Source organism: Ascaphus truei, chromosome 8 (genome assembly GCF_040206685.1).
Source record: "Ascaphus truei isolate aAscTru1 chromosome 8, aAscTru1.hap1, whole genome shotgun sequence".
Taxonomy (NCBI): Eukaryota; Metazoa; Chordata; class Amphibia; order Anura; family Ascaphidae; genus Ascaphus; species Ascaphus truei.
Window position 1 is genome coordinate 47711166 of NC_134490.1, and position 23464 is coordinate 47734629.

A 23464-nucleotide genomic window follows, 5' to 3' on the forward strand; every position below is an offset into this window, starting at 1 on the left:
CCTCCTCCCCTTGGAACCCCTCTCGTCCCTCCTCTCTCCTAATCTCTATACATGCTCAGACTCCTGAACACTGATTTAAACTGAACTGGTTACGAAGATAATTACTGTTGATTTATCTGTATTACTTCCTGGTTTTTAAAAGGGATTTTAATGGCCATCCAATAGGAAACCACAACTGATGTTTGCAGCTTCCTATAGACCTGTGATCTGGAAGCCATTTTGTTTCCCCTCCGGGAGATTTAACTTCACCAGCAAGTATCTCAAGAACAGCGTGCTCCCCAGAGCGGCAAATAGTGGCGTTTTGGTTCAGGGGCACCGGAGTTTCCCACCCTATGTAAAAAATAAATAACACGTTGGAGAAACTACCTGCGGTTGTCAAAGAGGTCACAACACCAGAGTGCTACGACCCCTCCAGCAAATTACGATCACTTGAATGCAGCTTCACTTAATCTGGAAACAGTTGTCTTCCATTCCCCTGAACGCAATCTCCCCTGGAAAAAGAGCAGAGAAAGCCCCTGATGTAACCCCTGGAGTGCCAGACCACCCGATGTAGTGGCTGCATCCTGGGGCACCCATATGGTGCTTTTCTGCTTTCAAACACATTAGCACTACTTTTAAGGCCATTCCTAGCACCAGCACCAGCATGCTGCTCCCCGGATCCGACCTGTACAGCAGGGAGTATGTGAAAGGCTGGGGTAATTCTCAGGCCGATGCGTTGCGTGGGAATTCATGCTGTGGTTGGCGCCCCTCTCGGGTCCTGGCGTCGGCCCCGGTATTGTGTGCCGAGCAGACGGCAGAGCATAAGGGAACTGTTCCACGGTGTTTACAGCACTCCTCTGGTTGGGAGGTTTTCCAAACCCTTCCAGTTATATGATCGTCTCATGTCAGAACAAATCCTGGAGCATTTAGCGCTTTGTACACCACCTACACAGCTCTGGGATGGGCAATTCCAGGTTCATTATCAGATTTTGAGCCCCTGGCAATGAAGAGGTGTCAGCGTTCCTATTAATTACTTCACTAAAGTTTCCCTTAAATTTGGACTGCGTAAACTGGGGTGCAAAATTGTCTGAGGCCCCACACCCTTCCCCAAAGTATTTAAATTAAATGCCAGGGAGCGGGCATGAGGCCTCCAAGTCCCTTACATGATCTCCAGCGGCTTCTGGTGACGCGGCGTGAAATGACGCTGCGGGGGCCACATGTCAACGTCAGAAATCGCAGGACAACAGGTAAGGGAGGGGGAAGAGCAGGTAGGGGGGGGGGCGCAGACTGAAAAGTTTGCTTGCCCCTGCCTTAATGCACAGGCAAGTGCTAAGAAAATCGCTTATGTACTTTTTTTTTCCAATGTTTTTTACGCAAGTCACTTCTGTTTCTGAATATAAAACCGTCGCCCATCACAAACTTAAAGCCAAATACATTTCTTTATGTATTTATTATCCTTCAGTACATGTGAAAATGGAAGCAATGGGAAGTCTTGCATGATCAGAAGGGAGTTATGGGTCATCCTGTTCCATTTACTTTCTGTGCTTGCTGGACAGACGGGAAAGGGGGTCACTGCGGTTGACTTCTTGGCTTTGGAGCAGAGAGGGGTCGGGGTGGAAATGGCATCTGTAGCCTCCTTTCGGTTGCAGGAAAAGTGGAAGATTGATTCCACCACATGAGCAGCTCTGCTCCTCAACCTACACCTGTATCATAAATTCGGGGGGCTTCACTGGCTTCATAAGAACGTCCAGCTGTCTTTGTCTAACTCGGCCATTCTCTGTACCCACAGGCTTTTCGTGAAGACCTGGAAAGCCTCATCCAAGACCAGATGAAGAAGGGAAATAACCCCACGGGGCTGCTAGCCCTGCAGCAGATCGCAGACTACATTGTGGCCAGCTCCTTTGCAGGCTTCGCTTCTTCGCCACTCAGTAAGTGCCGTTCATTCTCCATGCGAAGTCTGTGTGCTTCACCAGTGGGTGGAAATATATTCTGCGCTTTGAAGTAATACGTAGTGTAATTGATCCAAACATCTGTAACTGGGTGGAGGGGTTCAGAGCTGCTCCTGTCTGGGAATGAACCTGTTGGTTGATGAAGTGATCAGTGTAACTATGCCATTTCAAACATCCCAAGCTCACATTTACAGGACTGGAGCTCCGTGTGTGTTTATATATTGGAGCTTGATTGAAGCATATTGTAAATGTATGAGAACTACAGTATTTTTATTTACTAACACTCTCTCGCTGTCGCTTTCACAGCCCACAGCTGCAGCAAAGGGGTACCTTGTAATTGCACCTTCAGTCTCTGCAGTGGGAGGAGGGCACTGTTCAAATGCTCATATATGGGTTTTTTATAGACTAAAAAATATGGTGTGTGTCATCTCATCTTTTGAGTGTCTGTCTATATATATCGAAGTTAATTATACTAGGCACCCAAAGTTTACTATGAAAAAAATATATATAATCAGAAAATAAAAAGGCACCAAAATCCATGTACACCTCCCTGATTGAGGGGCTTTGAGTTGGCCCCGCAACGTTGGACTCTCTTATTTAAAAAACAAAAAAACATTTCATGTCTTTAATACCGCATTTGTATTTTTCACTTGCCTAAAGTGCTGTCTTATTCTCGGGTCCATGGATTTAAAATGACATTTAACTGAGCCTAGTTCATATTTCGTTGTGTAAGCTTCTTGTAATCTTGAGCAAGTCACTGTATCTCCTTGTGCCCCGCGCACGGAAAGAATCAATTATACGCTCCTCAGAGCAGCGGCTTTTGTATACCGTGTGCAACACTGTAACTGTGAGGCACTGTGAGTCCCGCTGGGAGAAAAGCACTACATGATATAGCTGTAATATACACACGCCGGGTATTGCTGCCTCCGGTGTGTTATAATAGGATGTGTTGTACAATATATCACTGGAAACTGATATTCTGCGATTAATTGGAATTATCAGTAGGTAAAATAAAGACCCTCACACACAATCGCAGGGGCTCGGACCCCTGGCCAGTCTCTTAGCAGGGTCACTCATTTCAGGCTCAGCGCTCCAGCCACAGGAATCCAAGGCCTGTGCATATTGTGAGCAGCTGCCACCTGCTTGGGAACTCCGTGTGTGTCCTTCCCGGCTTCAGGGAGATGACCAGATTCCACCCTGCAGTGAAAGCCACTGTCCTGTCCACATGGGAAGGACATTCTTGTATCCGGCATGTGTTAAATGTGCAACCATGCCAAACAAGCGCACTCAGCAATAAGTAGCACTGTATAATAAGTTCTCCAACTGGTTTATACATATTAAGGATTGTGTGAAAATACAGTACGTATTTGCGTGTGTGTAATATTTATATCAGCTTCAGCCCTCGTTAGTCCACTGCTGGAAGAATACACACACACACACACACACACACACACACACACACACACACACACACACACACTTTCTGTGGGTCATGGGGCAGACACAGGAAGTTAGAAAGTTCATGCAAAAGTAATTTTGAAGTTTGCTCTCTCATAGTAAAGTGTTTTGCAAAATATAATACAGTGGCGAGAGTTTGAACCCCAATGATTACGGAATTCCAGTTTTTCCATGATAACCTTATTGAATTAAAGCCAGTCTTTTCTTAAATACCCAATAGTGATTATATTAACAAATGTCATGTCTTTTGAAACAAAATTATGTATGAATTAGACAAACAATGAGTAATTAAGAGTCGGATTATGTGCAAAAGTAAGTGGAAACCTGGTTTTATCAGCTAAAGTAAAGGCGATAATTAGAATTTGGTGTTTAATTATGTAAATCTCCAGGTGTGAGTTTGGGAGGCCCAATCCTATATAAATATCAGAAACTTTGTGTGCTTGGTCTTCACCATACAGATGTGTGGAAAAACGTCATGCCACAATCAAAAGAAATCTGAGGACCTCAGAAAAATTTAGTCAGTTACTGATGCTCATCAGTCTAGAAAGGGTTACAAAACAATTTCTAAGAATTTGGGGCTCCACCAATCCACTGTCAGACACATGGTCTACAAATGGAGAAAGATCAGTCGCTCTACCAGGAGCGGTCATTCTACCAAAATCTCTCCAAGAACAAACTGGAAAATCATCCAGTTTGTCACAAAGAACCCCAGAGTAACATCCAAGGATCTGCAGGCCACTCTCGCCTTGGCTAATGTGAGTGTTCGTGACTCGACTATCAGAAAAAGACTGAACAAGAATGGTGTTCATGGAAGAATAGCCAGGAGGAAACTACTGCTCTCTAAAAAGAACATTGCTGCCGTCTCAAGTTCGCCAAAGAGCACACAGAATATCCACAAGACTTCTAGAACAATGTTCTTTGGGCAGATGAGTCAATGGTAAAACGTTTTGGCCTCAATGAGAAATGTTAAGTTTGGCGAAAACCAAACCGTGCGTTCGAACAGAAGAATCTCTTCCCAACCGGCAAGCGTGGTGATAGTGTGATGGTTTGGGGCTGCTTTGCTGCCTCAGTACCTGTATGGCTTGTCAGCATTGACACAACCATGAATTCTGCAATGTAGCAGAATATTCTACAGGAGAAAGTCAGGCCATCCATCTGTGAGCTGAAGCTGCACCGCAAGTTGGTCATGACTTGAAGCAGTTCTGTAAGGAGGAATGGTCCAAAATTCCTCAAACCCGATGTGAGAGACTGATCAGCAGTTACGGGAAATCCTTAGTTGACGTTATTGCTGCTCAAGGGGGTGCCACCAGGTACTGACTCTTAGGCTGTGTCCACGCTGCCGCGTAGCGTTGAGTACAATGAATGTGTCTGGCCACGCGCACGCCCGCTAGGCGCTTGGCAAGACAGGTGAAACTGTCTTCCAGGTGCGCTGAAGGGTCAAATGACCTTCACCAATCAGCGCCAGTCACTGCTCGGCCATGCCTCTGACCACACACCTTCCCCCCCTTACCCCCTCACGCTTGGCAAAAAATATGCCGGAAAGCCGAGCGCTCATGCTTGAAGAATTGGTGACGTCACCGGTCTCGAGCATGAGCGCGATCAGCGGCAGAGTGGACGCAGCCTAAAGCTGCGTCCATAGATGGACCAGCCGTGCTGAGCAGTGCGGATGCTCCGCGCTGAGCCCCTGCATCCTCAATTAGGATGCCTTGAGAGGGGGCTCACGCGAGTGTTCGCAGGCGTGCAGAGGCGTTGGAGGTTTCAGCCGAGCGCCAAGCTGTTTTTCAGCGCGCTGTCGGCTGAAAACCTCCAATCACTGCACAGCAGCGTCAACGTCACGGCGCCGTGACGTCAGTGCGTCGCGGGCGATTGGCCCAGCGACGTCACTGCCCTGCCTCCAACCACCTCCCCACGGCTCCCTTCGCGCACGCTGGCTCGCCTGCAAGTCCGTGCAATCGCGCTGACTGAAGCAGGCGAGCCTCAGCGTTAGCGCGCCTCTGCTCTCCCCACATCTCTATGGCCCGGGCCTAAAGGTTCACATACTTTTTCACACATGGATATTGAATGTTTAATCATTTGCGGATAAAATAAATGTTGAAAAAGTCATGTTTTTGTTTCATTTGTTTGATCAGGTTATGTTTATCTTTTATTAGGACTTAGATCAAGATCTAATAACATTTTAGACTTTAAATTTGAAAATCCGAAGGGGTTCACAGACTTTTTCTCGCCACTGTATATTAACACTTTTTAAACTGCCTCTTTAATCAAGTGGTAAACCCCCTTCACAGATTAAAATAAATAATAATTTAAACCTTATGTTTGTTCTTTGACGTTGGTTTCCCTCCCACTTGATGACTCCTGCATTGCGGGGTATGTGATTAGCAGAGGAGCCGTGACTTTTGCAGACTCGGCCTATATCTGCATTAGTTAGGGAGGCAGGATTCCATATTAAATCAGCACTATTATTCCTTCTGGCTACTGATATGACTCTAGTACATGATATGACTCTAGTACACATCTCTATGGGATTGTACGTACATTGGCCCCTTCCTCAGTTGTGTGATAGATGGATCTGTGATATATAAATATTCATCTAATGTGCCTGTGTATATATTTATATTATCTATGTGTGTCTCTATCACAACACGCAGATAACCAATATCCATTTAATGGTTACCAACTACTTTATTTTATAGGGAATGTCTCTGTGGCTCACACAGTTACGACGCGGATAAGAGCAGTTTGTTCTGGTCACACCTTTGCTGCCAGAGATAGTCGCAGTGAAGAATGTTATGTTAGAAAATGTCTGTAACTTTTTGTTTTTCCCCATTTTCAATTAGGTTTGGGTATGGTCACTCCCATTAATGACCTGCATGCCACGGCAGAGGCCACGATGACCAAAGGAGAGAGACTCACTCGTTGCAAACTGTCCAGCATGTACCGACTGGCTGATCTGTTTGGATGGGCGCACCTTACAAATTCCTACATTACGGTGAGTGCTCCCCAATCCTGACAGGATCACGGTCACCCTAATAGTACTGGGTCCTTTCTGCATGGACACACACACCTATCCATTCAGCATTTATCCAATCACCATTGAGAATCCTAGTGGCCTATCCGAGTGATACTAACCCAGTGTCAATGTTCTCTCCTGGCCACGCATTTACCAGTCATTGTTCTTTCTTTTATACTTGGGCCGTTCTTCAAAATGCTGGGTCTCACCCTCCCCATGCTTGAGAAGACTTAAGTCCCGTTCATTTGAATGGCGATAAATGTCTCCTGTATAGGGAAGCAGCTTCTCTGCATATTGAATGGGGACCCTAGTTGTCAGTATTAGGTGTACCAACTTTCAAATAAAGTACGTGCTTTATTAATGGTGTCCGCTGGAAAATAGCATCTGTTTGGGGCCAACACATAATTTTATTTCTTGTCCTCGCTATGCAGCTAAAAATCTCATTAATTTTAGTTTTAACTTTTTATTGTATTACTGGTCATAAAACATAAAGTGAGAGAAACCGAATTCACAATATGTTAATAAAAAAAAAAAATTCCAGTGTACAAAACTTCTTTAAATTTTATGTAATATCTTATATTTGACCTGGTGTATTTTGGGATAATCCCTTTCAATGCGAGTCAGTGGGTGACGATAGTCCGTATATAGACGTAATAAGACTTTGTCCCTGGGGCAGTCCGCCATGTTGTACCTGTGGGGGATCCATGCTTCTGCGTGGGACCCCACAGAATTAATCCTTTGGTGCTTTCGGCACCGCGGACGCTTAGACTTTGTAATCTGTATGTCTGCTACGATGTACTGACATGGCGCGCGCCCCCCATCCCCTTACTCTTATCTGATGCTCCCTTCTCTGTGCAGGTCAGAGTCAGCAAAGAGCAGAACCACATCCTGATCATGCCCAGAGGCCTCTCCTTCTCTGAAGCTTCGGCGTCCAACCTGGTAAGTGCGTTACGTTCTTTCATGCTCTGTGTCATTTTCCAGCACGGTTTTGATTCAGTCCGTGAAGTGCAAGTTGTACAGAAACCCGCTGTACCTGAAAGGAGGTTCCTCTCCCTCTATCCTCTGAGGGATATAGGTTGGAGATTGCACATGCCTGTCTCACGATAGTTATCCCTCCGTGGGATAGTGGGGGTGGCGCACATGCCTGTCTCACGATAGTTATCCCTCCGTGGGATAGTGGGGGTGGCGCACATGCCTGTCTCACGATAGTTATCCCTCCGTGGGATAGTGGGGGTGGCGCACATGCCTGTCTCACGCTGGCTATCCCTCCGTGGGATAGTGGGGGTGGCACACATGCCTGTCTCACGATAGTTATCCCTCCGTGGGATAGTGGGGGTGGCACACATGCCTGTCTCACGCTGGCTATCCCTCCGTGGGATAGTGGGGGTGGCACACATGCCTGTCTCACGCTGGCTATCCCTCCGTGGGATAGTGGGGGTGGCACACATGCCTGTCTCACGCTGGCTATCCCTCCGTGGGATAGTGGGGGTGGCACACATGCCTGTCTCACGATAGTTATCCCTCCGTGGGATAGTGGGGGTGGCACACATGCCTGTCTCACGCTGGCTATCCCTCCGTGGGATAGTGGGGGTGGCACACATGCCTGTCTCACGCTGGCTATCCCTCCGTGGGATAGTGGGGGTGGCACACATGCCTGTCTCACGCTGGCTATCCCTCCGGGGGATAGTGGGGGTGGCGCACATGCCTGTCTCACGCTGGCTATCCCTCCGGGGGATAGTGAGGGTGGCGCACATGCCTGTCTCACGATAGTTATCCCTCCGTGGGATAGTGGGGGTGGCACACATGCCTGTCTCACGCTGGCTATCCCTCCGTGGGATAGTGGGGGTGGCACACATGCCTGTCTCACGCTGGCTATCCCTCCGTGGGATAGTGGGGGTGGCACACATGCCTGTCTCACGCTGGCTATCCCTCCGGGGGATAGTGGGGGTGGCGCACATGCCTGTCTCACGCTGGCTATCCCTCCGTGGGATAGTGGGGGTGGCGCACATGCCTGTCTCACGCTGGCTATCCCTCCGTGGGATAGTGGGGGTGGCGCACATGCCTGTCTCACGCTGGCTATCCCTCCGTGGGATAGTGGGGGTGGCGCACATGCCTGTCTCACGCTGGCTATCCCTCCGTGGGATAGTGGGGGTGGCACACATGCCTGTCTCACGCTGGCTATCCCTCCATGGGATTTTGGGGGTGGCACACATGCCTGTCTCACGCTGGGACTCTGCTCTTCTCTTGTTTCTTCAGGTGAAGCTGAATATAATCGGGGAGGTGGTAGATCAGGGGAGCACCAACCTGCGTATCGACGCTTCCGGCTTCAGCCCCCATGCTGCCATTTACTCCATGCGTCCAGATGTCCGCTGCGTCATCCACATCCACACGCCTGCCACAGCCGCGGTGAGACTCGGGGGCGGCCTGTGCAGGGACCGGCTGCTGGGTAGCTAATGGCTAAGATGCCATTAGAAAGTAGTGGTACTGTGACTTCTCTAAAGACAAACCCAGTTCAAAAAGCGGGTATGGCGGGACGACATCTTTAAATCACATTTAAACATAATAAAGTGGACTTTTGCCAAAGTACTGGAGGACTGAAAAACTGAAAAGTGGGTCGAGGATTTGTAAAATACCTTTTTTGTGCAGAAGAAAAGTGGAAGGTTTAAGAAAAATAATAGTGTTTCTCACCATTTCTCACTTCCGCCCCTTGCAGACCTTTGTAGTGGGTGAGCAGAGCCTGCACCCTTGCTGACCTTTGTAGTGGGTGAGCAGAGCCTGCAGTTTTCCCAGACTCAATGTTTTCCTCATTTCCAGGTCTCGTCCATGAAGTGTGGGCTCCTCCCCATCTCCCAGGAGGCCCTTCTGCTGGGAGACGTTGCATACTACAACTACCAGGGCTGCCTGGACGAGCAGGAGGAGAGGTTCCAGCTGCAGAAAGTTCTGGGTCCCAGCTGCAAGGTCTCATTATTATTATTATTATTATTATTATTATTATTAATAAGGATGTGCGGCCCCTCCGCAGTGATAAATGCATTTCTTATTTCAAATGCCCGCTTCCTGAGCATGCACATAATTATGTATTGTGCTGGTAATAAATATTATTATTTTAGAATACATTTTTGGGGGGAGTTTTCCGGTAATTATGTTAGGTGCCAAACTGCTTTGCGTTTGTAGTGTATCTTGTATATTACTTCAATGGGGTGTATGGGGGGGACCCCCCGACACTGCAGGTGGGGTGTATGGGGGGGACCCCCCGACACTGCAGGTGGGGTGTGTGGGGGGACCCCCTGACACTGCAGGTGGGGTGTGCGTGGGGGGACCCCCTGACACTGCAGGTGTGGTGTGCGTGGGGGGACCCCCTGACACTGCAGGTGGGGTTTGCGTGGGGGGACCCCCTGACACTGCAGGTGGGGTGTGCGTGGGGGAACTCCCTGACACTGCAGGTGGGGTGTGCGTGGGGGGACCCCCTGACACCAGCTGTGCTTTCTCTCTGGCCAGGTTCTGGTTCTCAGAAATCATGGAGTTTTGGCCCTGGGCGAGAATCTGGAGGAAGCTTTCCATTACATCTTCAACGTGCAGCTCGCCTGCGAAGTGCAGGTAACACTGGGACCTGGGGGTCTCTGGGTGGGGGTGTCCCTGGATGGGGGGCTGGTGGTGTCAACATATTTTTGTAGCCAATTAGATATGTTGGTGGCTTAGAAGTATTTGAAGGTTTGCTATGAATTTGCACCAGAAATGTGTGTTAATGGAAATCTGCATGATTCTGTTTACCAGCCGTGCGGTCTCATTGTGACTCAATCTCATGAATGCTATATTATATATATCATGTTATATATATTGTGTGTGTGTGTTGTGTATCTATATCTCTACTACAATCACACGTGTCCACTGTGCATTACGAGCCCCTCTCCTGCGATCATTGCTGCAGGTTCACGCTCTGGCCGGAGCCGGCGGTGTTGATAACCTGCTGATGCTGGACCTGGAGAAGTACAAGTCCCTCACTCACTGCCTGGGTGCGACCGGCGCGGGGGGCGTAAACATGGAGGGGCAGCACAAGTGGAAAGTGGGGGAGCTGGAGTTCGAGTCCCTCATGAGGATGCTGGATAATCTGGTGAGTGAGGCGTGTTTGTCCTGCCACTCCACCCCTGTCCCGCCCCCCCTCGTCTCTGTCCTGCCCCCTCCCTCGTCTCCGCCTCTGTCCTGCACCCCCTCGCCTCCACCTCTGTTCTGCCCCCCCTCGCCTCTGTCCTGCCACCCCTCGCCTCCGCCTCTGTTCTGCCCCCCCTCGCCTCTGTCCTGCCCCTCTCGTCTCCGCCTCTGTCCTGTCCCGCCCCCCTCGCCTCTGTCCTGCCCCCCTCGTCTCCGCCTCTGTCCTGTCCCGCCCCCCCTCGCCTCTGTCCTGCCCCCCCTCGCCTCCGCCTCTGTCCTGCCCCCCCTCGCCTCCTTAGTCTTGCCCGATCTCCCTGATGGCACCATAATTATGGCGAGCCCTGACCCTGTGGCACGTATTCTTGCCTATTGGACAAACCTCGGCAATCGGGAACTGGTCCCCAGAAGTTAGGGAACCATAGATCAGCTCAAGGGGACCTGCCAGTTTAGGGGAGCTAAAAAAAAAATGATCATATTGCTGGTAAGTGGACTACTACTGCTGAAAGTCACAATCTGTTTCTTGGTAGCCTCTTCTTACTCAGCCTCCTCCCCATATCTCCTCCTCTCGCTCGGCCTCCTCCCCACTCCTCCTCCGCCTCCTCTCGCTCGGCCTCCTCTCGCTCAGTCTGTCCTCTCCCCTGCAGGGCTACAGGACTGGCTATGCGTACAGACAACCCCTCACCCGGGAGAAGCCGCGGCACAAGAGTGATGTGGAGATCCCGGCCACAGTCACCGCTTTCTCCTTCGAGGAGGACCTTTCAATGCCGCGCTCCCCGCTCCGGTTCCTGGCCCAGCGGCAGCAGAGGGAGAAGACCCGCTGGCTGAACACCCCCAACACCTACATGAGGGTCCATGTTCCCGAGGAGTCGTTTAACGGAGAGATGAGTCCCAGGACTAAGATCACGGTGAGCTGCATATCTTCGTGGCCCTGAAGTGAAACCGCTGTAGGAGAATTCCGCTTAAGTCAGTTGGCTAAAATCTCCTCCAGCGCTGGGGAGCCGTTTCACGGCATATTGAATCAGGTCCCATTACTCGGCCGTTATCTGTAAAATGCGCAGTGTCCGTCGGTTTCCGATTGTGTCATCCATATATCCCTGGTAACATACGAGACTCCGGAACAGGTTGGTGGGGGGAGGGGATAACCGCGGCAAAGAGCGCAGCGCAATATTCATACGGAGAGCGCTTCTAAGAATGAATGTGCAACACCGAAGTAAAAGTGAGGGATTGGTAGGAAGCACGATCCACATACAGATGCTTTGATCCTGTGACGTTCTGCGATGTACCGATGTACCGATGTACTGAGGAAGGTTAGAAACTTCTCGTTCTGTTCCAATGCATTGTACCGGTATTCCCACTTAGGAATAAAACCACTGTATTGGCTGTACCTGCGTCCCGTTCTTTTAATTAGCAGAATTCTATATTTTCTGCGTGTGGTTTCCCTTCTATTTAAAAGAAATTGCTGGTGTATATATGGGGTTTGCTGTAGGATTGTGTAACTGAGAAATGTGCGGCTGGGTCAGCGCGTCCAGCTCTTGCAAGTCCCGTCGCTTTTTATCTTGCTGAACGGAGATTGTGACGGCTTTATTTCTCTGCACATAGTGCGGTGATTTCTGTTTATACTAATATTCCTATTGGCGGGATTTTGGCTTCCGGACCGCAGTGATACTGCGCGACAGGAGAAAGACATATACATTTGTTTTTGTGTATGTATGTTTTGCTGACATAGATATGAACTTGCGTCGCATGCATCCACACTCCTGCCAGACCTCGGGGTTTCACGGGCTGCGTTCTTCACAGGGTGGTACTGATCCATTGCTGACAATGCTTCCTTTTCAGTGGATGAAAGCGGATGAGTTCAGCAAGACCTGCAGCGGGACTCCCATCAAGATCGAGGATCCGAATCAGTTTGTCCCGTTAAACACTAACCCGACGGACGTTCTGGAGAAGAGGAACAAGGTGTGTGTCCCCTTCTTGTATATTCTTCACGATTCCGTCCATTAAAACTAGCTGATTGACACAAGTATTTTTCGTCACTTCTGGGAGTTTATACTTAGAGTATATGTAAACTGGGAGTATATGTAAACTGGGAGTATATGTAAACTGGGAGTATATGTAAACTGGGAGTATATGTAAACTGGGAGTATATGTAATCTGGGAGTGTATGTAATCTGGGAGTATATGTAATCTGGGAGTACTGTATATGTAATCTGGGAGTATATGTAATCTGTGTTTTTAGGGTGGGGTTTTACAGATTTATGTATACCCCCCCATCTTTATTGTTGGTTATTTGTCATCCATGGACTGTGCATCAATGTGTTTAATCAAAACTAGATGCTCGACAAATATAAGCATTTTATAACGACATTTCTTAAAATTAAATTCAATTTGATGCCCTTTAAAGCTGCAGAACAAGAAATATCCTACATGTGGTTTTTTTAAATCTGTTCTGTACTATGAGAAAATACTTGTAGCATTTTTTTTTAATAACTCTGAAGAGCATTTTTAATGTAATGTATTATAATGTAACGAGCATTTTTTGTTTCTATAGCAACCATTTACAAAGTCACATCCCCTTCCTCTTCTGAAACAGGCGCTTGCACACCCCTTTGAGCCCTGTACCCTCTCTAGCAGTGCACCAATTGTATCTAGTAACTGCCTGGTCACATGATCTTCCCCACAGAACTTAGCATCTTTGGTCCTCTTCTGCTGCAATGACAGCCATTTAGTGAACCCCAAGCCGAATCTTCGCCCATCGATCACAGGAGAACGGATCGATCACCAATTTAGCTAATTAGTTATCATTGTGTGGGTTGTATTGATGAACATATTAAAGCCGATTTGCTTGTTTTTGCCTAACTTATTTTTTTTTTAATGTTTTTGTTATTTGTAAATGGCCCCGGAGCCTGCAGTAGTGTTCACATGGCCACCTCTGCTATTTATCTTCACTTGCTCCAGTCCACCAGACGGCACAGTGCTGCTTTCCATGCAGACTGCAGAGAGTATTAGCATAGTTTTTCAGATGAGGTTCTCTGAAGCCAAGTCATGTCACAAAGTGGGAGCGGATTAGCAGCCATGTTCACTTCAGCTTTTGGTTCCAGTTTTTATTTTATTGCTAATATAAAAAACACAAATGTGAATGGAGTGAGCAGGGTGAAATCCGACCTATTCTATAAAATCGTATAATGGGGAGATCTTTCAGAACAAAATGTGCACCGTAACCTTTAACCGTTTATCCTGGAAATGTATGGAAACGCTGCAGCCCGAAGTGTAGGGAGGTTTTAGTTGATCTGTGATAATAATAATAATTAGCCGCCCCAGTTCGGGTTCCTCTGCAAAGTCAAACGATATAAAACATACAAAATGTAAAGATGTGGTTTTTTTGTTTTTTTAATATATGTTTACTTATTTATAAATGGTTCCAGTCACCTTATTTTAATGTATTAGATCTAATGCCATTAATTCCGATTGGTCTGAGAGTCTGTGCCGTTCTGTCGGAGGGGAGATGTTCAAATATTAATTCACCTTTCTCTCCCCCCCCCCCCCCCCCCCCCCCCCCCCCCCCCCATCCTTTTTCTGTAGATCCGGGAGCAGAACCGGTACGATTTAAACACAGCTGGACCCCAGTCTCAGGTTCTGGCCGGGATCGTGGTGGAGAGGAAGCAAAGTCCGGTAGGTTTTTCTGAATGCAGCAAGCAAAAGCTACACAGAAATCCCTGGGAAGGCAGAAAGCAAACAGTGCGGCCGTGTGATGTCATGTGTGTGTGTGTGTGTATATATATATATATATATATATATATATATATATATATATATATATATATATATTATATATATATATATATATATATATATATATATATATTATATATATATATATATATTATATATATATATATATATATATATATATATATATATATATATATATATATATATATATTTATTACAGGCTGCAGTGTGTGAAGATTTCTGCTGCTTTGGGAACATCATAAACATTAGCATTGTATATCACGTTTTGCAGATATCTATAGATAAACACACACTCGTATATAGATACATACAGAAGAACTCATTTATTCTGCACTAGATACATACATATACGCACGCGCGCTCTTATATTCGCACACGCACACACATCTAAAATACATATATATCCACATACAGCAAAATATTCGATGATAGACGCGTAGAACAGATGTTAATCAGAGGAAATGAGTATATGCCAGTTATACGGTTGAAATATGGCTGATCTGGGTAGCGGTTTAGGTTAGATCCCGGGTCACTGCTGGCGCTGGTGACGCCTTTATGCAGATTGTAGGGCGTCCGATGTCGGTGTCCCTCTTTGCTACCCCGTGGCGGGATTCTTGCACCCTGCGACGGGAGTCTGCAGCGTAACTCGATGACATCACAAACCGGCGCCTTCCTGCAGGACTTGGTCTCTCCCGCTCTTACAATCATTGTACCTGTTTGCGTCTCCATAGTTTGTCCGCTGCCGCCTCCACGCGTTTCGCAGGTCTTTGATCTGTTTCGGCACACAGCGGCATGGCGCAGTCTGGTGAGGGTCACCGTCTTGATTTGGGGGTGTCTGCTTTTCTTCCCGCAGCTCACACAGTTTGAGGAGGATGAGAACGCCCCAGCGCCCCCTCCCAACCCATTCAGCCATCTGCTAGAGACAGAGATAGAGAAGTATAGGAGAGAAGAGGAGCGCAAGATCCAAGGTGAGCGGAAGACTGATGGCTTTAACCCTCTCACTGCCAGAGGTGCCCATCACCCCATCTTCTGTTTGCTCCCCCTTTTTAATCCCTGTATCCTTGTTCTTTGCACAAGTCAAACAGCCCCATTGCATGTCCTGTGATAACAACGCCAGTATGCAGCACACATGATGATACGCATGATATGTAATATATCTTCACGTGGCAATGTCGTGTTTTCTGCCTGAGGCGCAGAGAGGCGAAGCTGAAAACGATCTGTAGCGGGATTCTGCCGCGCTGCCCTGTCTCGCCGCATGGTGTGTTTGTTGCATGGTATGTCGCATGGTAACTAACAAGTCTTCACCCTACAGATGCAGAGCATGAATTAATCTCTGACGAAGCGTCCTCTGTCCCAATAACTCAGTCCCCACCCCAGACGCCGATAACCAATCCAGACAAAGCGCAAGGTATTTCCCTGTGTTCCCTGCTGAATTCTCCTGGATATTGTAGTGACCGAGAGAAGAACTTTAGCCCTTACTGCAGCTGCCCACTATATATTCGTACATACAATAGTATTGAGAGACCCGTTGGACTACGCGACATCTTGTAACTTTATATTCCTATCATTCCACCTCTATAGGAAATGTTAGTCCGTTCCTTCATCTATTCTGTCTGAAATCTCTTCCACTAACTCCAGTCCTCAAGGGCCACCAACAGGTCAGGTATTAAGGATATCCCTGCTTCAGCACAGCACAACTGAGCCACTGATTGAGCCACCTGTGCTGAAGCAGGGATATCCTGAAAACCTGGTGGTGGCCCTTGAGGACAGGAATTGGCCGCCCCTGCTCTAACTGATCACAAAGAAGTAAGTCTGGTTTTTACCAAATGCGGCCATTTCTCCAACTTCTGTGGCTAACCAGTCAGTCTGCCTTTATTGTCTATGTATTAAGTAACCATAGGAGAAAGAGCATGTTACAATAATTTATTGGTTTAAAAAGTAAATGGCAAAATATAAATATAGAAACACAAGGAGGAGGGTAATGTAAAAAGAAGTCATTTGAAATGTAGAAATATTATACTTTAAACAGCGAGGACGGGGGGTTTTGTTAAACACATTGCAGCGATCGGAAGCAGGGGGTCTCGGGAGAAGAACCTTGTTAATTTGAGCTCCAGGGACCACCTGCTTTCCGGGATACCTGCCTCCAAAGGTGCCTCTGATTCCATCCCCTGCTGGGGAGACCAAACGTAGTTTAAGATCTCCCATGGCATGTGCGCTGGAGGAAGCCGCAACAGCCTCCCATTGGCTCGCGTGCTACAGGAGATTGAACAAGGAAGTCCCGGCAGCACCTTTTGGGTGCAAGTATGCCGGAAAGCACGGGGTCCCTGTGCTTGTAATGAAAGCGTTTCAGCTCCGGAAACCCTGTCACCCCCCCTCCCTTGAGTTGGGGGCACACTAGGGCAGGGGCGGCCAACTCCAGTCCTCAAAGGCCGCTAACAGGTCAGGTTTTAAGGATATCCCTGCTTCAGCACAGGTGACTCAATCAGTGGCTGTCATTGCTGTGCTGAAGCAGGGATATCCTTAAAACCTGACCTGTTCTTAGCCCTTGAGAACTGTAGAAAGAATGGGAGTCTCACACCCCCTAGTGGCGCTTCTCAATGCAGGCCAAGTATGATAATGTATCAGTAGCAAAATCCTGAACTGCTTTTTAAACAGCCATCAGCGTCACATATAGAGTATCCACATAGCCATAGAATAACAGTGTTACAGTCCCCCCCCAATAGCCTCTGGTGTGAGGAAAGTCTTGTATGGGTTGTGGGACCAAGTAAATAAAGTACTCACTGTTTTGGATAATGAGACGCGGGCTGCTCCGGTGTGCTCCTGCTAGATGAGTAGCAAAGAATCCAAGAAGAACGAAGCGATGCAACTCCCATGCAGTAAGGACTCAGACTAGGACAGTGTCACTCAAGTGTAAGCTTTATTGACACCCGACAGCCACCAGAACCACTCTGACGCGTTTTGCACGGTACACCGTGCTTTGTCAAAGAGAATACTAACACAGAACAAACATCGGCATAAAATACCCATCAGACCCCGCGTTCTAACCAATGATAACTCGGCATACACCCAGTAACTCCCACCTGCTGAATATTTAATCACCATTCCAGCTAATCGAGAAATGGGGAGTGTATACCGAGCGTCACAGGGTGTAGAAAGGTAACATCAAAACAACAAAGAAGTTAAAGGGATATCAAACATAAATTTGAAATATAAATCAAAAATGGTTAGAATAACGTTTTTTTTGAGGAGTGGAGTTGGCCGCCCCTACACACGGGTAAATTTCACGTGGAATAATCCTTTAACTTGACTGCTGAGCGTTTCACCCTGTCCTGTTTACATGCTCCGCTTTGGGATGGCAATGAGCCATATGTTATACCGGATCAGAACCGTGTGATCGCTGTACAAGTCATTGCGTGCTCTTCCTCCCCCAGAGGCGGCCGTTCTCGGCCAATCATTTCCTTTGGTCCTGTATGGAGCATCTCTGATCTTCTGCTCACCACACTGCCCCTCTCCCTCCCGCAGAGTCCCAGGAGGAGCCGGCGTTCCGGCACAATGCCCCCCCGGCTGTGGTGGTGAACGGCAAAGAGGGTAGTCGGCACGAGGAAGGGCTCGCCATGCGTGTGAGCCAGCTGAGCATGGAGAGCGTGGAGATCACCGTCAGGACCTCCGAGAAGATTATGGAGGAGGAGCTGACCCCGGAGGGATCCCCCTCCAAATCCCCCAACAAGAAGAAGAAGAAATTCCGCACCCCGTCCTTCCTGAAGAAGAACAAGAAGAAGGAGAAGCTGGAGGTCTAACCTCGACTCTGGGGGGGAGGGGGGTGAGCTGGAGGCATAACCATGACACGAGGGGGGGGCGGTTAGTAGGTGGAGAGAGTGATGTCAAACCCCTCCAGCTCTCAAGGGGTGACAAAGCCCTGCGTGTTCGATGCCCGGCTCTGCAAGCTGCGCTCTCACTGAAAGCGCTCACCCAGAACACACTCCATGTATATCTGAGCTTTACAAGGGAAGGACTCGTGGCGACGGCACATGGTCGGCTAGCGCCAGGTTTGCAAACTGTGCTTCTTAATGGGTTCAATGCTGCAGAGGTTCCAATGATGCGCAGTGCGGAAAGAACAGCAAACAGGCTTTCTATTAAATTAACCGTTTCAAACAGAAAACTAGTGCAGGTTTTTACAATAATGTTGGTGTGCGTAATATATAATGTATATTAATTTACATGCTATATTCACGTACAGATACACATACATACATTCTGTGTACATGTATACAGACGATTGTGTGTGTTTAATGTGTACACGTAATATACACACGTGCACAAGGTAATTGAAACGGTTTGCTTGGCTGAATCAGATGGGCTTGTGCAGCCGACTGGACCTTTAAACTGGAATAAATTCTCCTTTTCCGTGATTGTATTTTCCGTGCACACATCTCCAGGGCAGAAATGCCATTGTGCCCGTGCACTGAGCCTGTGGGTTTCGGAGCTGGTTAGTAGCGGGTCCGAGGCTGCCTCTCCGTGTACGCGCGTTCACATTGTCTGCACATTTTTAGGGTTATCCGCCACTTTTTTTTCTCCATATGCGGCATTTTATATTTGGGAAGGCATGCTGCACCCTATAACTCTACCGAGTACCACATACACTTCTAGCTGCTCTTCCTTCCAGGGTATACCACTCCAACCCCTTTTCTCCATAATACATTGTGGGATTTAAGTCAAAGGGTTAACATATCCCTAACATCCCGCCCCCACCCACACACACACCCTTGCATGGTCTGCCACATTGGTTTTGTGCGACACGCTCCACCTGTGCCTTTTCTGCTGGCGTTTGCTGCTAAAGAGACCGCAATGTTTGGCAAATCCATGTGTCTGGTAGTGAAGGGGTTAAGAGGCGATGGCTGGTTGTACTTACCGGAGCCTTCCACTATATGTTTTGGTGTATCTAAATAATAGAAGCTGATGGTCATACTCGGTGCTACTTTACACTGCAGCATTTTCAAGCCGTGGTGTTCTTACCTTTGTTAGTATTTTCTTTCCATCTTCATTTCATGGTTCCCTGGATCCGGCTATCCGGCTATGTATTGTGTATCTGCAGCCATTTTGGATGTGTGCTAATTATAGTGTAGTAATTAGCCTTAGTCTTGTTCAACACAGGAGGGAAATAGAAGCCCAGGGATGGGAGAGGCCATTTGACATAATATTTGTTGGACTATATTAACCCTTTTTATCTTTTTGCCAAATATTTGTCTTTTACCCCTTTGCTGTTGGGGCTTTTTGCAAATGATACACACAGCGCAGGGGGTGGCGTATGTGGACGAGAATTTTAGCGTGTGTGTGTGTGTGTGTGTGTGTGTGTGTGTGTGTGTGTGTGTGTGTGTGTGTGTGTGTGTGTGTGTGTGTGTGTGTGTACACTTTGGGAATGGTTAAAGGAACAATCCACCCCAACTAACCTCCATTTTTAAAATAAATGTTTACAGAATGGAACCGTGCTATTTTCAGCTCTGGGGCGACCCCCTTATTTCACTCCCTCCCCCCCCCCAGTAGATAATTACAGGTGAAATTACCGGTATTATTTCCTGGTTTTTTTAACGGAATTTAAATGGCCGTCCAATAGGAAACCATCACTGATGATGCAGCTTCCTATTGGTGTAATATTTGGCAGCCATTTTGTTTCCCCTGTGGAAGATTTAAACCTGTTAACTTCACCAGTAAGAGTCTGGGAAACCAGGGGGTCCCTGGAGCTGAAAATAAATCGGGGGACTCAAAATAAAAACTCTTTAAGTTCTTCATGTAACTTAGCATAAAGCAGCAGTTGGAGGGAGAATTGCAACAGGATGCCGGGAGACACCACCGCACCACGCCATCAAGCAAGGGATTTATTTATTTTGCTCCGGGTTGGCCTTCAGTAGAAGGTGGTAATCCTGTTGGCACCGCACGCGGAGAATGCATTAATGCAGACGTGTGTGTCCATACATGTTACTACTATACAGCCATATGTGAAGGAGTGCGTATGTGCAGTTTCTGAGTGTAATATATAAATATATATATCTCTGAAGATGCCAGGACAATATAAATATGGTGGAGATAGAAAACTGGAAATCCTGTGTAATTTATTCTCTGCTTTTCCTGCCAGCACATGGAAAAAAACTCCTGAAACTTTTGGCCAAAATAACCAAAATGAAGAAGTTTGGGGAACGGGAGGTGGGATATAACGAGGGGTGGGATATAACCCAGTCAGCCCTGCAGATCAATGCATTGCGCTCACTTTCAGCGCTTTGCGGCTTAAGCTCAAGAACAGACCTGGGTAAAAAAAAGAGTGATTAAAAATGTCTTAATTGCGCCAAAGACTCCCATTGTAATAATAATAAAGTAATATATCCAAAATACACCGGTTTCAACCGGGGAGTAATCCCGTTTAAGAAGATGCTGTAATACACCAATGAATCTTTCCTTGTGTACTTTGTTTCAGATTCACAGCGAGTTCATCATAACTAACTTTTTATATCTAAACAATTTTGCCATCCAAGTTTCCCCTCCAACTACATTTCAAATTGTGCATTTAAAAAAAAGTTTCCCTTCTTTTTGAAGCAAAAGCCCTTGGAAAATGGGATTTTTGTAACGTTGAGGCCTATGATCAATTTTCATTTGCTGCCAATGTAATTAATGCCGAGTTTCTGTGTAATGCGTTGCCCGCCCCTCCGGGGCTGAAGGGTAAACCCTCAACCTTTCCAGAAATGTTTTTTTTGGGGGGGAGGGGGGACGAGAACCACACAATCGATTACAAAAAAATCAGCACTTTATTTTTCCGCCTCGTAGAATTGCCGCTTAATGAGGTGCAACCCTCTTACATTGTGACATCACTGCGTGGCGGCGGATCTAATGGCAGCCATTTTTAAAACTCCCACAGGCTCTTGCCGCCCCACCCAGGGTCCCAAGAACCCCTAGATTTAGGCAACATTGACTTTCGGTCTTCTCTTGCTTACCATGCCCCTTTCCCAACTGGTGCTCTGACCGGGCTAATGCTGTTAATTGGATTCTCTACCGTGTGAGAAACGAACTGCTTTTTGTTTCAATAAAGTTCCCTTTGAGCAGAAAATCCCGAATGTAAATATGTAGCCCGGGGATGTGATGTGAAATCCCTGGGAAATGACGGATTGCATTGGGCAAAGCGAGCAGGATACAGGTTTTCGCCAGCGGAAAAGCCGCTTTTTATCCTGGGGGGGCGGGGTTACTTTTAATATACTGGGAAGAAAGTGTTTTGCAAAAAGCTTGAACCCTTCGTGTGGACAGGGTCCAAGCCACGCGTGGGACGTCTCACCTCCTATCCTTAAATCGCTCTATCTCCATAGTTATTTTTTTCTTGAATTCTACGTTATTTTTGTTGTATTACAACATGTAGGAACAGCAATCTGTGAACTATGCTATTCATAACTTTTTCTACGAACAAGACCTAAATAAAAACAAAGTCTATATAAATATATCTATGTAAATGGATGCAATGTGCATAAATATTTTTTCAAATGCAGTCACAAGTTATATGCACTTTTTATTGTTTTGTTTCTTTTGCTAACGCCGGTATATATTGGCCTCGGCATAACGAATGAGCCATTTGAGAAATCTGTCCTGTGGAAATATGTTACCTGGAAATTGCTGATAGATGTATTGCTAATTAATGTCCAATCGCAAATAAACAGTATTTTAAGTAGATGGATTTTTGTAATATCACCTTTTTAATAAAGAGGAGTTAATCTTTGAGTGATTGTGTTCTTGTCTATTCCACTAGGTATGAAATTGCAATGGAAAAATCTTATAATGGTAATAATTTGCTTAGCAATGGGAAATTTTATTTTTTTGCCAAAATTTGTGTTCGCTGATAGTGTGTGTGTGTGTGTGTGTGTGTGTGTGTGTGTGTGTATTTTTTTTATTATTATTATTTATTTATTTTAAAGAAAATTAGATATATTCTAAAAATTTTGACCGACCGGTCAAGTTGTCAGGATATCCCAGCTTCAGCACGTGGCTCAACTGAGCCTCTGATTGAGCTATCTGTGCTGAAGCAGGGATATCCTGAAAACCTGACCTATTGGCGGGGGTCTTGCGGGACTGGCGTTGAACACTCCTGACACAGGATATGAGACGGTTTGGTCGAGATACACTGATCGTCTATTCGTTTTTGATTATTAAGCTCAGCTAACATGGTACAGATACCTCTACATCTATGTATGTAGGGTACAAACCGTCCAGGTGTCAGCAAGGCAGCCCATCTGCTAGAAGAGAACAGGACAGGCACTCCAAAAATCCAAAGGTGAAATTTATTCCACAAAATAAGGAGGAATAAATTTCACCTTTGGATTTTGGAGTGCCTGTCCTGTTTTCATATATATTTGATACCATGGACCACCCTCTTCTTCACATTCTCCATACTCTTGGTATTCGGAACAAAGCTCTATCCTAGATCTCCTCTTACCTCTCCCACCATACTTTAAGTGTCTCTTTTGCTAACGAAAGATTGAAAAAGGAAAACCTCCACCAGTTCTCAATGTTATATACTTCCAAATTGGTATGAAAAAAAGTGTATAACAATTTCTTCAGTAATTCTCCTCTTGTAAATGCACATATTTTGGAATGTCCGGGTCTATGAATGTGAGTACTACTGAACGCCGGTCATTAATGCTCATTGATAGGGTGTAAATGAATAATAGAGACAAAAAGGGATGTCAAGGGAACCTATATGATAAAAGGATACCTGACCCCTGCCTCAGTAATATCTATACAACTACCCTTAGAGCTAGACCATTAAATGCATCAAGTCCTTAATATACATAGTACTCACGACCTCTTCGTATGTGGTCATTCTGGCTCCAGCGTGCTCTCAGCCCAGTATGTGTGACAGGTTGAAGACTCCCCCAACGGGGAAGAAAATGGGGGTGCATTGCATGCCAACAAGTGCCTTGTGCGTTCCGGAGGTAGGAAGTAGAAACGGATGCTGGATTGTGATTTCCAAAGTATTTAATGAACTATCGTAACATCAGTTAAAAGACAAAAATCATCTTAGGAGGAACTCTGACGCGTTTCGTGCATCTTCTGCACTTTGTCAAAAGTTTGTACCCCAGGGCTCTGTCCTGGGACCTCTTCTCTTTTCTCTGTACACACTTTCTCTAGGTGACTTAAT

The 23464-nt window shown here is 46.7% G+C and overlaps 1 protein-coding gene across 7 annotated transcripts in view; it reads left to right on the plus strand.

Annotated features, from left to right (window-relative positions):
- The window catches only part of ADD3 (adducin 3), an 83466-nt gene extending 61419 nt beyond the window's left edge, over positions 1-22047 (plus strand). For 6 of the 7 annotated variants that reach the window (XM_075611826.1, XM_075611827.1, XM_075611829.1 and 3 more), the window contains 13 exons: positions 1769-1907; positions 6224-6375; positions 7255-7335; positions 8653-8802; positions 9211-9354; positions 9895-9993; positions 10325-10507; positions 11190-11450; positions 12382-12501; positions 14125-14214; positions 15149-15263; positions 15608-15703; positions 17818-22047. In XM_075611826.1, the coding sequence (XP_075467941.1) occupies positions 1769-1907; positions 6224-6375; positions 7255-7335; positions 8653-8802; positions 9211-9354; positions 9895-9993; positions 10325-10507; positions 11190-11450; positions 12382-12501; positions 14125-14214; positions 15149-15263; positions 15608-15703; positions 17818-18092 (1905 nt within the window). In that variant the 3' untranslated portion in view covers positions 18093-22047. The remainder of the gene's footprint in view (positions 1-1768; positions 1908-6223; positions 6376-7254; positions 7336-8652; positions 8803-9210; positions 9355-9894; positions 9994-10324; positions 10508-11189; positions 11451-12381; positions 12502-14124; positions 14215-15148; positions 15264-15607; positions 15704-17817) is intronic. The other variant, XM_075611832.1, reaches the window with a different exon arrangement.
- The last annotated feature ends 1417 nt before the right edge of the window (positions 22048-23464 follow it).